The sequence below is a fragment of the Neopsephotus bourkii genome, unplaced genomic scaffold, assembly GCF_033783945.1.
Source record: "Neopsephotus bourkii isolate Nb327-2 ecotype Australia unplaced genomic scaffold, CSIRO-AGI_Nbou_v1 NB_463, whole genome shotgun sequence".
Taxonomy (NCBI): Eukaryota; Metazoa; Chordata; class Aves; order Psittaciformes; family Psittacidae; genus Neopsephotus; species Neopsephotus bourkii.
This window is the reverse complement of record NW_026900965.1, coordinates 1,065,737-1,079,016: the sequence shown is the minus strand read 5'-3', so window position 1 is coordinate 1,079,016 and position 13,280 is coordinate 1,065,737. Positions and strand designations below refer to the sequence as shown.

The 13,280-nt window shown below is 45.0% G+C and overlaps 2 protein-coding genes across 11 annotated transcripts in view; one reads left to right on the top strand and one right to left on the bottom strand.

Moving 5' to 3' along the window:
- The window catches only part of TERB2 (telomere repeat binding bouquet formation protein 2), a 179,362-nt gene that overhangs the window by 13,400 nt on the left and 152,682 nt on the right, over positions 1-13,280 (bottom strand). The window lies entirely within an intron of this gene.
- Positions 1-13,280, top strand: part of MYO9A (myosin IXA) — a 188,289-nt gene that overhangs the window by 100,732 nt on the left and 74,277 nt on the right. For all 10 annotated transcript variants that reach the window (XM_061349914.1, XM_061349919.1, XM_061349922.1 and 7 more), the window contains one exon: positions 7,812-7,928. In XM_061349914.1, coding sequence (XP_061205898.1) covers positions 7,812-7,928 — 117 coding nt within the window. The remainder of the gene's footprint in view (positions 1-7,811; positions 7,929-13,280) is intronic.

Sequence of the window (13,280 nt, the reverse complement as noted above, 5' to 3'; positions counted from 1 at the left end):
TTTGAGTCAAATAAGCAAACATTTACCTTGATTCCCTCTCCTCCCCCCCATTTGAAAATGATATGTACTGCAAAACCCACAGAAGTGGTTGAAGGAGGAGGCATCGTCAGAAAATGTTAGGTCAGTGCCAGGGGCTAAATTCAGTAGGTATTAAACTGTACTTTTCCCTCTTGAGTCATCTTGGAATAAGACATTTGTGTTACAATAAGTACAAATGTAATTATGAAGCTAGATTTTACCTCGGAGAATAAATGGGGGGGGGGGGAAATGGCTGGTAAGAATTTTAAACCAGACATCAAATGATAGCAAAAATCAACTCCTGTGCATGATAATAGCTCGTTAAATCTTCCTGTTTGGTAGGATATCAGCAGGTTCCTGGGATTTAGTGCCAGATCCCTGTGAGCAGGAACACCAGTTGGGTAATGCACTGGAAACTGATGCCACATATTAAAAGAGAAGAACAAACAAACACAAGCCCCCATATTGCCACAAAAAAATACATATACAGGTTTGATCTGGGGGGATTTCCTGGAGAGGAAGAATCCTGGTGCTGCTTTTCCCCCAAATATTTCATTAGAAGCACATTTCATCCTTGCATAGAAATCATAGGAAGTCTATCAAAGGCCCTAAGGGAGAAGGGGATATTTCCTGTCTTCCTGTGTTCATATCTTATTTCCTGAAGAGCAGAGGAATCTCCGTTTCCATTATACACAAGCAGACAACATAAAGAATTTTGTGGTGCCTGGCTTTACTTATATAACTTAACTCCTGTCTTTGTGATTTATGTTAAGTCTTGCAAACTTCACACTCAGAAAGAAACATTCCTTGCCATCCTGGAAGTGCTCTACTTGGTTTTTCTAAGTCTTTGTTGATAGGGGTCTGAAAGGAGAGCAGGGATTGCTTGTTTTCTTCCTGGAGGGCAGAAAATACCCGTACATGTGTGTGTTCATGTACATGTTGCGGAAGAGCTGTTGGGTCACTACCAGAGGAGGACTCTATAGGTGGTTTCTACGCCTGTATTGGGATCATTCCTCTTTTAACAAAGAAATTTTTGGAGACTGCTGCAAGTTCCTATTGAGTTGACAAGGAGAGTTGCTTGTACAGACAGAGTTTTTGGTATGGTGGGAGTTGTGCATTAGTAGGGAACACAGGTGCTGGCAGTGGGTTTATCCAATGTGAGTAAGTAATGTTGGTGTCCACCATGTGATACACATGTGGTCTGTAAGGTAAATGCTCAAAAACTTGAGAAAGGACAGACCATGACCAACAAGGCACCAAATCTTTTAGACTAGCAGCAAAGGAACAATTCTTTGATGCTAACAACAAAGCAAGAAGCCATCGCCGCCTTCTTCCAAGTCTCTTCTCTTCCAGATCTAATGAATTTCCCAGGTTCATGCTGAGAAATGGCATTTAAATGTCCTCTTCTCAAGTACTCCCCATTTTTAGAAACTCTGGGGTGGGTGCTCTTGACCTCACTTCCATGTCTGCATTGCCCCTAATGAAAAACTGGGATTTTCCAGCATTATGATGACCAAAAATGTTTGACAGTGTAGTAACATCCTGTTGAGCAAGTGAGTCGTTCAGCGTGTCTTTATGGCTTTATGTATGTCTTTATGTTTCACAGATTTGCATAATGCTGAAGAAATAGCATAAGGGTTGCACATTGTCACAGTGAATGAGCGCAATGGGGTTTTAATCCTCAGTAGGGCTTTAATTCAGTTTGGTTCTTGTGATTCCTCTCCAGTTTTACTTTTTAAATCCATTTCTCATTAACCCAGTCTGTACTGAGGAACAGGGGTCCGAAATCCTACCTCTAGGTGCATGCACCCTTCCTAAGCTGCATTTTTTACAGTAGTGACCCCCCGATAGATTGCTGCTCTCCAATATGCATGTGGTAAAGGGCGAATTTCCTGGGCAAAATTGTCTTTGGTTTTTTCTGCATTGTTTTTCTAGAGAGGAGCATGCGGTGCCTCCCGTGCTCTGGAAGTAGTAGTGATGGAGTGATGCTCAGTGTCCCTCCTGGGCAAACTCAGTGGCTTTGATCTCTAATGTTAGTTGGCTTTCTTGATGAACTGGTCATACAGAGCTGCCCATACCCAAATACCCGTCACCTTCCATCACTTGCCCTTTTTGTTCTGTTTGTCCAGGTTCAGTCTGTCTTGTCCTTCACATTAGCAGTGAGGGAAGATGGGCAGACCTCTCAATGAGCTAAGTTGCTTAAAGACTTTAGAGATCTATAGCTGTCTCTTAAATACCACTTGGCAATCATTTCTTATCCACAATTGATCAGTGCATTGATACAGGGCTCTTCCTAAGTGGTAACAAAAGGGATGAGCTTTGCTTTGCTTCTGCCTGTTTCTGATTTCCTGGTCTCAGTGTCAAGGGACACACTATGCAGAAATGGTTATTTCTTCTATGCAGGCTTTTTTTAAACATGTTAGAGGAAGTGTTTATGGTGGTTAAAAGAGCCTTTCATGCACTGTTTTTGTTTCAAGTTGAATGTTAAGAGACTGGTTGCTGTTCCAGATAAGGTCTATGGTTGGTTTGGTTGGGGTGGAGTAACTGGGGATTGGATCTGGCTTTTGCATTTCAGTATCACTTTGAATCTCATTGCAGTTAGTGGGCTCCACACTCCAGGACATGCTGGTCTTGGCTATGGGAGTGTTGGATTAAAAGCACATGTCTTCCAGCAGTATCTTGGTGGCTTTTACTTCATCAGGATCTGTTTGCTTTCTGCTACTTGGCATGTGCAGTCATTGGGATACCACTGCAGCTATGCATGGTAAACGGGTGCTCTTTGCCTTTCAAAGCCCATCAACATTTGTTTCCACCCATCCTCTGTTCTCCAGGCGTGATTTATTCCCCTTAGTCTCAAAAGCTGAGAAATATTTGAGGTTTTGTTATTAAAATTGAATTATTACTTGGTTTTGCCATATGTTAGGTTAGTCAACAGTGTAACCATTGTATTCAGCAAGGATCATGGGCTGCGCATTGGGGAACTTCTATCCCAGCAGACCATGTAAAAGGTTAACTGGGTGTCTGCCACGGGGGCAGGTCTCAACAGTGACCTTCAGGGTCTGTAGCAGCACTGAAGGGGGAGAAGGTGAAGCAGAATGAAGCCCTGCTGGTACACGGTACCTGGTGGTACTTGGGCATCTTGTCCTGTGTGCTTTGCAAAGTCGTCTGTTGGTTTTACAAGGAGATGAGGGCCCAAAGGCAGGGCAGAGCCTGGTGTCACTTCTCTACTGGGCTGTGTCAAGAAGATGAATTCAAGAGCTGTGTTGGGTGAGGATACCTTAAATGGAGCCTTCACCAAGCACCAAACCTATCCAGCGGTATAAAGACAAAGTGAATTGAACTCTCCTTGGTTGTGATGGACACCTTGGTGGGAGCCTGTGCTCAATTCAAGATGTTTTTTTTCCCATTAGATTACATGCTGATGGATGTATATTTTAAACGCTGATGTTGCCCCTACAGCAGCCAGTGCCTTAATACTATATTGGGGTCAAAGACCTGGAGATTTCTTCTTGTTTTGGCTCCAGGACCAAGCCTAGAAGGTTTGTGATGTTGCAGTGCCAACACAGACTTGACACACACACACAAGCCTGAGTTTTACTATTCCTGGCATCCCTGCATCTCCAAGAAGGAGACAGGAGGGGGCAAGACCTGAGGTTTGAAAGGAAACTGGAAGTAAGAAAAGTGTTTTCTAATGAGTTGTTCAGAGTAGGTACATCCAGTGGAGGAGGTGTGCAGCAAAGGGGCCCATCTGCTTGTGAAGCACCACATTTATGGCACCTTTGCAATATTTAAAGTCATAACTTCAGCCAGCAGCTTAGAGCATGAAATTGCTCCCTTAGATATCTCCTTTTCTACTTAAAAACGTTAGGGCAGGGGGAGTACCAAGTGCTGGTTTAAGCAGGGTTTGGGAAGTGAAAAAGATGCTTTAATCCTGGTTGTCTGTGTATAAGCTGGTGTGGTTTCTGAATATGCAGCAAGGTATAAGAAATCATTCTGGCATTATTAAAAAGGTGATTCTTTTCTTTCCTATGAACTCAGCCAGCTGCAGCTGTCCAGCCCCTGCACAGGCTCTAACAGCAGTCAGCAACGAGGAAACTAAACTTACATTAAAATACCACCCTTTACATCATCACATACAGCTTTCTTCTGGGTTTTGTTCTTCATGAGTCATTGGTTCTGTGGCAGCAGATAGATTGAGACTGTCTAATGCAAAGATGCTATTGTTATAACAAAGAAGCCTATAAAATTCAAGTTTCGTAGATAATAACTTCATAATGTTGATTTTGGGGGGATTTGATTGGAAGCAGCGGAACTGTCTTAGGGGAAGGGAAGAAAGTTTCCCTTTTCCATATTTTTTTAAAGCAGGCACACTATTTAGAGTGTTAACACCTCTTTTTGGTTTTCTTTTTCTATTTGATTCACTTTTTCCATTTATAAGTTTGCTGGGGGGGGCTCTAACCCTTTTGCTTTCCTGGATCATCTGGGGACCAGCAAACATCTGAAGGATGGCAGCAGGAAAAGACCTTCCCTCAGTGTTTCAGATCCCAGTTGAATATGGAACAGCAGGAGGGACAAATCCTGACCCTGGGTGGGAGCAGTGGTGATGCTGTAGGGATGGCAGAGGATGGAAGATGTGCTTATCTAGAGTTTGTAATCTTAAGAATTAAGAATCTACTGAACATGTACAAATACGTTTTAGAGAGGCTTTTAATTTGAGCCAATTTGGTTTCCTTAGATTATATCTTTTGCCGCCTGTAAAACACAGGCTGGCGCTGCCCAAATGCTCCAAAACACTTCAAAGAGAGATCTGAATTCTTCAGTCTGTCTTTGCCTTGTCCCTTTTGGCAGAAGATGGTTCCAAAAGCCTATCTATTTTTAAGGTAGCCTGAATCCCTATCATGAAAACTTTCAGGGCGATTACTTTGGCAATGCAATCTTATGTAGAAACCCGAACATCTTGTTTGATGGTCTTAGCCAGAATTGGCCAACCCCAACAAGTGGCATTTCTAGTATATAAGAAATAAAATCTATACCTTCATAGCCTGATAAGCAGGAAACCTATTGATTAAAGCCTTGTCTTCAGCTGATTTCCTGAATCTCCAACTTGACGTGTGCTGCTTTCCCATCAGCACTGTCTCTACATATGGGCAAGACGTTGCTCTCACTTTGATCCCTGAGAGATTTGTTTTGGCGTTGCGGGAGCTATTTTTGTCTTGCTTCATGAGGGAAATAAAAAGGGTTTGATGAGAGCCACGGCTCAGATCCACTGCAATGTCACGTACTGAGACGTGCAGAAGAGACGAGAAGCTGCGGTTGAGTGGGTAAGGCCAGGCTGGATGTGGTTCTGGGCAACCTGATCTAGATGGAGCTGTCCCTGCACACAGCGACGCAGGGGCTTGGAGCAAGCTACTCTAGTGGAAGGTGTCCCTGTCCATGGCAGGGGTTGGGGCTGGATGAGCTTTAAGGTCCCTTCAACCCAAACCAGCCTGTGGCTCTATGATTATGAAAGCAGGAAACGTTCCTGGGTCTTGGCCTTCGTCTTTCCCTAGAGTCTGATTTTTCTGGTGTGACAGTGGCACTGATTGTTTCCCAGCTTTATCCATTCACATGAGGCTGAGCTGGAGCATGGGCTCCAGAAGTGGTTATGAAATTTTCTATTGATCACTGAGATATTCTCCCACCTTTTGAGAAAATGTAAAAAATAAAACCAACAGCAGAACACCTCCCAAACAGCCCGTGTTGCTTGTGGTGAAACCTGCAAACAAACCTTCCCCCAGAGCTTTCCTTCAGTAAAGGGAAGAAAACCAGTTGCTGGAAATGAGATCTGTTTGTATTCCTAAATGCAGCCGTTTTCCAATGCTTGTTGGGTAACTCTGACATTTCAAAACTCACACTCAGTCTTTTAAAGGCTGTAACAAATCCTTTTCATCCTCTTGCTTCTGGATTTTCATCACACACTTGGGTTTGGTTTGTAGCAATGGTTTTTGGGGGCAAGCGAGTAATTCTTCGTTAATTGTTGCAATAGCTTGGAATTATCCTTGCACTGTGGTTTTTCTGACAGTGTTTTATTGCTACTGAGCCATGGTTAGCAGCATGTGAAGGCTTATGTACACTGTGAGCTTGTGAGCATCCTCAGGGGGGACCATGTTCCTGCCTTCTCCTCTTGCAGCTCAAGAGGGAGAGAAAGCGTTGGCAGAACAGCTTGTGTTCGTGCTAGAAGGTGCCAGCACAAAAAGTTCAAGGGAAAAGAGGTGGGAAAATGCTAGTAGAAGATAAATGATGCTGCAGGAGCTTTATTTTCCTTGGGGTCAGTGAAATTAGGCCGCTCAAATGATGTACCTTGAAGGGAAGGCTGGTGAGAAGGATTTTAAGGCAATGAGTGAGAAGCCACTGATTTGTTCTAGTTCAAGGTTTTATTGAAGTAGTTCTGTGTGAATCTTCTGTTTCCTTGTTTATTCTTCTGGAGTGGCTAAAAGGAACTGAAATATAACAGTCATGGCTGGTACTGTAAGGTATTAGTGTGTGCCAAAGCACCGCAGGCCAGCTCAAGGTTATGATTCAAATCAGTGAAGAATCATAGAATCCCAGCCTGATTTGGGTTGAAGGGGCCTTAAAGCTCCTCCAGCTCCAACCCCTGCCACGGGCAGGGACCCCTTCCACTGGAGCAGCTTGCTCCAAGCCCCTGTGTCCAACCTGGCCTTGAGCACTGCCAGGGATGGGGCAGCCACAGCTTCTCTGGGCACCCTGTGCCAGCGCCTCAGCACCCTCACAGGGAAGAGCTTCTGCCTAAGAGCTCAGCTCAGTCTCCCCTCGGGCAGGTTCAAGCCATTCCCCTTGGCCTGTCCCTACAGGCCCTTGTCCCAAGCCCCTCTCCAGGTTTCCTGCAGCCCCTTTAGGCACTGGAGCTGCTCTCAGGTCTCCCCTTAAGGATCCTTCTCTTCTCCAGGCTGCCCCAGCCCAGCTCTCTCAGCCTGCTGATCACATGCAGGAAGAACCAAGATAGCCCTTAAATATGAATTACTGCTTTATAGTTACATGTGTAGGTGCCTGTCCCCAGGCAGGTGTGTTTGGGATAGTGACCCCTGGATACCCTCATTTCATCTTGGTTTTCATCACTGTTGATCAAGCAAAATCTCTTTGTGTTGTAGCTGGGAGCACCACGGTGGGCTTGGCCCTTCTTCCGAGGTATTGTTCCTCTTTCTAAGAGAGCTGTTAGAGGAGCAGTGAATCTCCCTGCTCTGATTTGTAGCTCCCATTGGCAGTACCTGGAAAACTTCATGTTTTCACTAATGCTCTTAGATTTACTATAGGGGTTTTATCTTTGCCTTTTGTAACCCTTCTGCTTGTGCCAGGCACTGCCTGACCCAGTGTGTGCTTCCACATCACTTGCTATCATTGCTCTGCAATGTCCACCCTCCTCTCGCCTTCTGAATAAAACTTCCAGATTCCTGATGAAATTAAATGTATATGCTAAGTATATATATATAGATGTTTAGTGGTTTTTTACCTTTCACTGCCAGTGGTGGGATTTATGGTGTGATCTTGTGCGTCATCTGCTTGAATTCACCAAAGGAAAGTGAGCCAAAGTGACGGGCACATCTCCTGGGCCTGGGATTGCAACCAGCTCTTGATGGTGTGAGGACTGCTGGTTTATGTGACATGAATTCAAAGAGCAAACAAAAGCTTTGGCCTGGGAGAAATATGAACGTTGGATGTGGGAGCTTGAGAAGCAAAAACCATTCTAGTGCAGAGCAGGAATCCTTTCCAATTACCTCTTTTCTTCTGTCTTTCAGGCTGTGACTGTGAGGAACTCTATGGCTAAATCATTGTACAGTGCCCTGTTCGACTGGATAGTGTTCAGAATTAACCATGCGCTACTCAACTCAAAGGACATGGAGGAAAGCACCAAGGTAACGTCTCACCAGCTCTTCTGGCTACCCTCTTGTGCTTTGAAAATAGGTAACCAGGGGATAAAACATTACCCAAGCTCCCAGCAGGAAATGCTTCACATGGAGTTTGTTTTTCCCCAGTTAATAATTTAGACTGAGTACATCATTATTTTAAGCGACGTTTGCTGAGCTGGGAAGGGTGAAGCACCTCAAACAATATATCCTCAAAGCAGCTGAGGAAGAGGTTTTGTTGTAGCCACAAAAGCCTATTCCCCCACCCCTTCCTGGAGCAATGCCAGATCATTTTCCTCCTTGTGTGTAAGACTACAAGGCTGTATATAATTGAGGGGAAAACAGGGAAATCTGGCTGATGAGAGGTGTTTTGATGAAGTTGCTCCATAAAAATCATTAGAGGAGGTGTCAGCAAGCACTGAGATACCACATCTATAATGAGCAGAAAACTAAGGTAAGGGAAGAGCAAAGCTGGCGTGGTGCTGTGCTGCTTTCCCAAAGAATTGATGGAAGGGATGACATGACATTTCTTGTCATAGCAGGTACTGGATGCTGCAGCCATCCCCTCCAAAACCTCATGTATTCATCCATGCTTGCTGTACTGGGGTGATGCTGACCCCAAAACACACGGGTGTATGGATGCATCCATGCAGCATGGGCTTGCAGCTTGCCAGCTCCCCTTGGCTTGGGAATTTTGGGCCTGGGCCAGCACCATGTGTTGTTTCTGGGGAGAGAGTGGGGGTTGTACATCCAAGCTGAAGCCACAACTGCCAAAAGGAGGACTGTGTTGCTAAGCACTAACATTATATTTGAATTATGCTGTAGGAGGCTTGTAGTGTAGCTGCTTCTTTATTTAACTCCATAGAAATGCTTGTGGAGAGTAATTATAGACTGGAAATAAATGCACACATAGAGAATTTGGTAATATGCTTTTCTGAGAAGAGAGGTTGTTCAAGTACCATCCAGCGTGTCTTCGGCTGCACAGGCTTCCTCTCCCTCTCTTTAATGCTTTACCAAAAACGTTGTGTTCTTTCCTGATTTTTTGTTTCCAAGTCATCCCAAGTTTTGTCTGGGCTGTCAGGAAGAGAGCCCACAGCCCTGTTTGTGTATTTGGTGAAGCTGAAAAGGTGGATTTGTTTTGACAAGGAAACGCATCTCAAATACTGATTAATTCTTTTTAATGATCCAATGATTTTTAAAAAGTATCCTCTGTTCTCTAGTATTTAAATACTGAGACTAGAACAGTAATGCTTAGTCAGCATGTCTGAAATAGCAGGGCACAACAGTAGGTGTTTATGGGCCATTAAACTTTGATTCCCAACCTCAAATGTCAGCAGGTAACAGCCAAATTCATGCTGTTTTCCAGCACTGCCAGTACATATTAACCCTCTGCTGCCTCCAGCCAATGTTCCTGTACAGTGTAACCACCTTCCCCTTCCACGTCCTGCTGTATCAGCTCATGAATTCCTAATTCCCAGTGTTCTGAGCTATGGGGGTGCTGATTGACAGCTGATGAACACGAGCCAGATTGTGCCCAGGAAGCCCCCAGCATCCTGGCCTGTATCAGCACCAGTGTGGGAGCAGGGCCAGGGCAGTGCTTGTGCCCTGCACTGGGCACTGGTGAGGCTGCACCTTGATTCCTGTGCTCGGCTCTGGACCCTCACTACAAGAGAGACATTGAGGGGCTGGAGCAGGACCAGAGAAGGGCAATGGAGCTGGTGCAGGGCCTGGAGCCCAAGTGTGATGGGGAAGGGCTGAGGGACCTGGGGGGTTCAGTCTGGAGAAGAGAAGGCAAAGGGGGGACCTGATTGCTCCCTCCAACTGCCTGACAGGAGGATGGAGCCAGGAGGGGCTGGGCTCTGCTCCCAAGGAACAGGGGATGTGACAAGAGGAACCGGCCTCAAGCTGCACCAGGGCAGGTTTAGATGGAGCTGAGGAACAATTCCTGCCCCAGAGGTGCTCAGGCATTGGAACAGGCTGCCCGGGGCAGGGCTGCAGTCACCGTCCCTGCAGGTGTTCACACAGCGTGGAGACGAGGCCTCAGTGCCATGGGTTAGTGGTGGCCTTGGCACTGATGTGGTAAGGGTTGGACTGGATGAGCTTAAAGGGCTTTTCCAACCTGATTCTGTGAGTCTATGGGTTTTTTGCCCAAGATCACACAGTGCAGCAATAAGATCCAGGTCAGGCAGCAGGCACTGGGAGTGCTGTTGCCCTTGCACAAGAGCAGATCCGCCAGCGCTGGCAAACCCCCAGGACCCGGAGCTGTAGGAATTTGCAGACTGAGGCTGGTGGCAAGATCTGTCAAGTCGGTCCTGGGCTGTCCATGGGCCAGGTTTTCTGGAGCAGGGAGGTAGTGCACAGAATACCAGGAATTCTGTACTTCTGGGATGGGAGAGTAATTAGGTTTATCTTCAGAGACTTCCATGAACACTGATTTTTCACAGGTCCCAGAAATCATGGGAATGCATGGATCCTGCCTGTTGTATGGGTAGAGAGGTTAAAGAAGAGCATTTATGTGCATTGCACAGGGCTGCAGAGAGCAGCTTTGTTAAACATTCACTAGTCTATTTGCTCTCAAGTTGTACAGTGTCACCTCCTTTAGCCCCCGAGTTGAGTCCTCACAGCACAGGGGGAGGAGAAGCGCCTGCTTGGACCTGGCAGAGCTTGGAATAGCTGCTCCTTTGCCCTCAGGGGATAACATCACTGCCAACAAGCAGCTGAGGGCATTCCAGGCTCTGTGGCTGCTGCTGGGACACCAGCCCATGGTCACTGCCCTGCTCTGACCTGGAGGGACCAAGCTGCTGATGTTTAGTTTGAGTTTTTCTACCACTTCACAGTCCTTGAAATCCTTTTCAGCTCCTGCTTGCAGGAACCCCAAATAAGGCTATAGATGGTTCTTAATCTCCCATGTGTGGTCTTGAGTTTGAGCAACACCAGCAAGTAATTGGAAGGTGGACTAGGAGAAAGGACATCTCTGATCCTTGCTGTAAGGCAAGATCTCAGCACTTGGATGACATCTACTTGCTGGCATCTGCCAGCTCCCTCTACCAAAATGTCCTAAACACAGCGAGTCTCTGATCTGTAATAGAGAAATAGAGTCTTGCACCTCACCATGAAAGGTTCCCGACTCCTGACTTTGCAGTGGGTAAGCAACATACGACTCACCCTGCAGCAAATGTCCTGGCTTAATCCCAGCCCACACTTGCCACCAGTATTCCTCTGACTTTTAAGATAGATTTTGAAATGATCCTGTAGGTTGTGAAGGTTCAGAAGGTGGTTAAATGATGGATTTTTGCCAGACGGGTTTCTTACATGACAGTTGTGTTATGCGGAAGTAATGTAGGACCCCAACCCGTCTGAATTCAGTCTATATGGGAGGAGAACTGCATCTGAAGTTGATGAGAAAAATTAATATTGTATCATAGAGTCATAAAATGGTTTGTGTTGAAGGGACCTGAAAGCTCATCCAGTCCCAAGCCCCTGCCATGAGCAGGGCCATCTTCCACTAGAGCAGCTTGCTCCAAGCCCTCTCTAACCTGGCTTTGAGTAGTCAAGGATTGTGACGTGAAGGCTGGAGGTTGCAGAAAATGACAAATACTTCTAGATGCACTTGAGGCACAGGTGTGACATCGGGGTTTGAGAGCTCTGTGTGCTGTGGAAACATGTGCAGCCACCTCTGCTCCGGCAAAGTCCTGTTGCTGGGGCAAAGCAGCATTGCTCCAGCCACAAAGGACAACCACGTTGACCAAACTCATGCTCAACCAAACTGGTGGTGGACTCATCAGTGCAGACTGGTCTGGTGAGGAGGCTGTTTATATCTAGTTAAACCTATTTCATTTCTGGAAGACTGACTGGGTGGTTTGGTGACAGGTGGGAAGACGACCTACATTCTAACAAAGTCCAAATCCTAGGAGAACCTGGGACAATGGGGATGGAGACAAGTTTCATATCCCAATATGTGTGTTTATTTGATGTCAGCAGCAAGGAGAAGATCAAAAGATGAAGCTGGGTAAAAAATGTAAACATCCAGCCATCGTTCTTCCACTGCTTTTCAAGCAAGTATTTGGAAGATGTAAATCAGACCTTTGATATCCAAATTCAGTTAAATGTACAACGAATTATTTTGGGAAAACACAGTGGGGTTTGGCTTATCTTGCTTGCTGACAGGATTTCTAGCATATTATTTCTGAACCAAGTTGTGAATAAGTTATTTGATATGGCTCTTTGATGCTCATAGCAGTCCTGCTGTGCATCGCTTTTCCTCCGACTCCATTTGCTTGGTCTTCTCTCTGTCACTTTTAGCTTTTGTGTTCTCATGATCCCCTACAAACTGAAATTTGACCTTTGTTAATGAGGCTGGAGACTTTTCCCCCTCTTGAGAACTAGATTACTAAGCCTCAGAGAGTCTCTTATTTAATTCGCCTTCCGTAAGTAAGGTAAAGAACTGTTAGAAGTCCATCTCATTGCTTAAAATGTTTATATAGTGTAGATTGTAGTGGACTAAAAAGGACTTTTTCCAAGGTTTGTTTTAAGCTTTTCCCATTTGGTTCTTAAGAAATGTTTTGATTCCTTCCTAAATAACCCTGCTGCTGTTTTCAGATGGGGTGCTGCTTTACGTAGTGATGATGGTAAATGTGAATTCATGGCCATGAAAAAAATTCATCTAAATTAATGGCCATGAAGCAAATTTGTGGTTGAATTCATGAAGAATTCATGGCCATGAAGAAAATTCATTTAAATTTAATCAACTAGTTAATTCTTGGCTCTCTGACCCAAAACAGAAGAATTGATGAACACACAAAAATAGTGCACATCTGTTTGTTAGTTTTAGGTCTCAACTTCCAAATTTGTAGCAAATCACTGCTTCTCACTTTATAGAATAGGTCATCATGTACAGTGGGATGATGTCAATTGGAATAGTCCTTTCAGATTTAGTAGTGATGGATTTTGGATTGGGTTTTTTGTGTGTTTTGGGTTTGTTTTTTTTACAGTGTTGGTTTTAGAATATTGTAGAGAATTATTAAAAAAATAGAAAAATATAAAGAGTACAAAAATAACAATTAAAAATGTTTTCTCCCAGAATCTGAAGCAAACCTATTTGTGATTGCCAAGATCTACCTCTGTGGTGGAATGACATCAGCAGGGTGCATCTGGGGTGACATAAATCAGTTCCACCGATCACTATTTACTGGTGGTTTGGGAATTGGGGAGCACGTAGTTTTGAGACCATCATTTGCCAAAGGCTGTTAAAACTCGTGCTCGGTGTTTGAATGTCACGACTGTGACATTTCTAGCAGAACATGAGGTCACTCTTTATCATCTCAAGCAGAAAGTGCTCACTAACCCAGCGTTCACACAGGT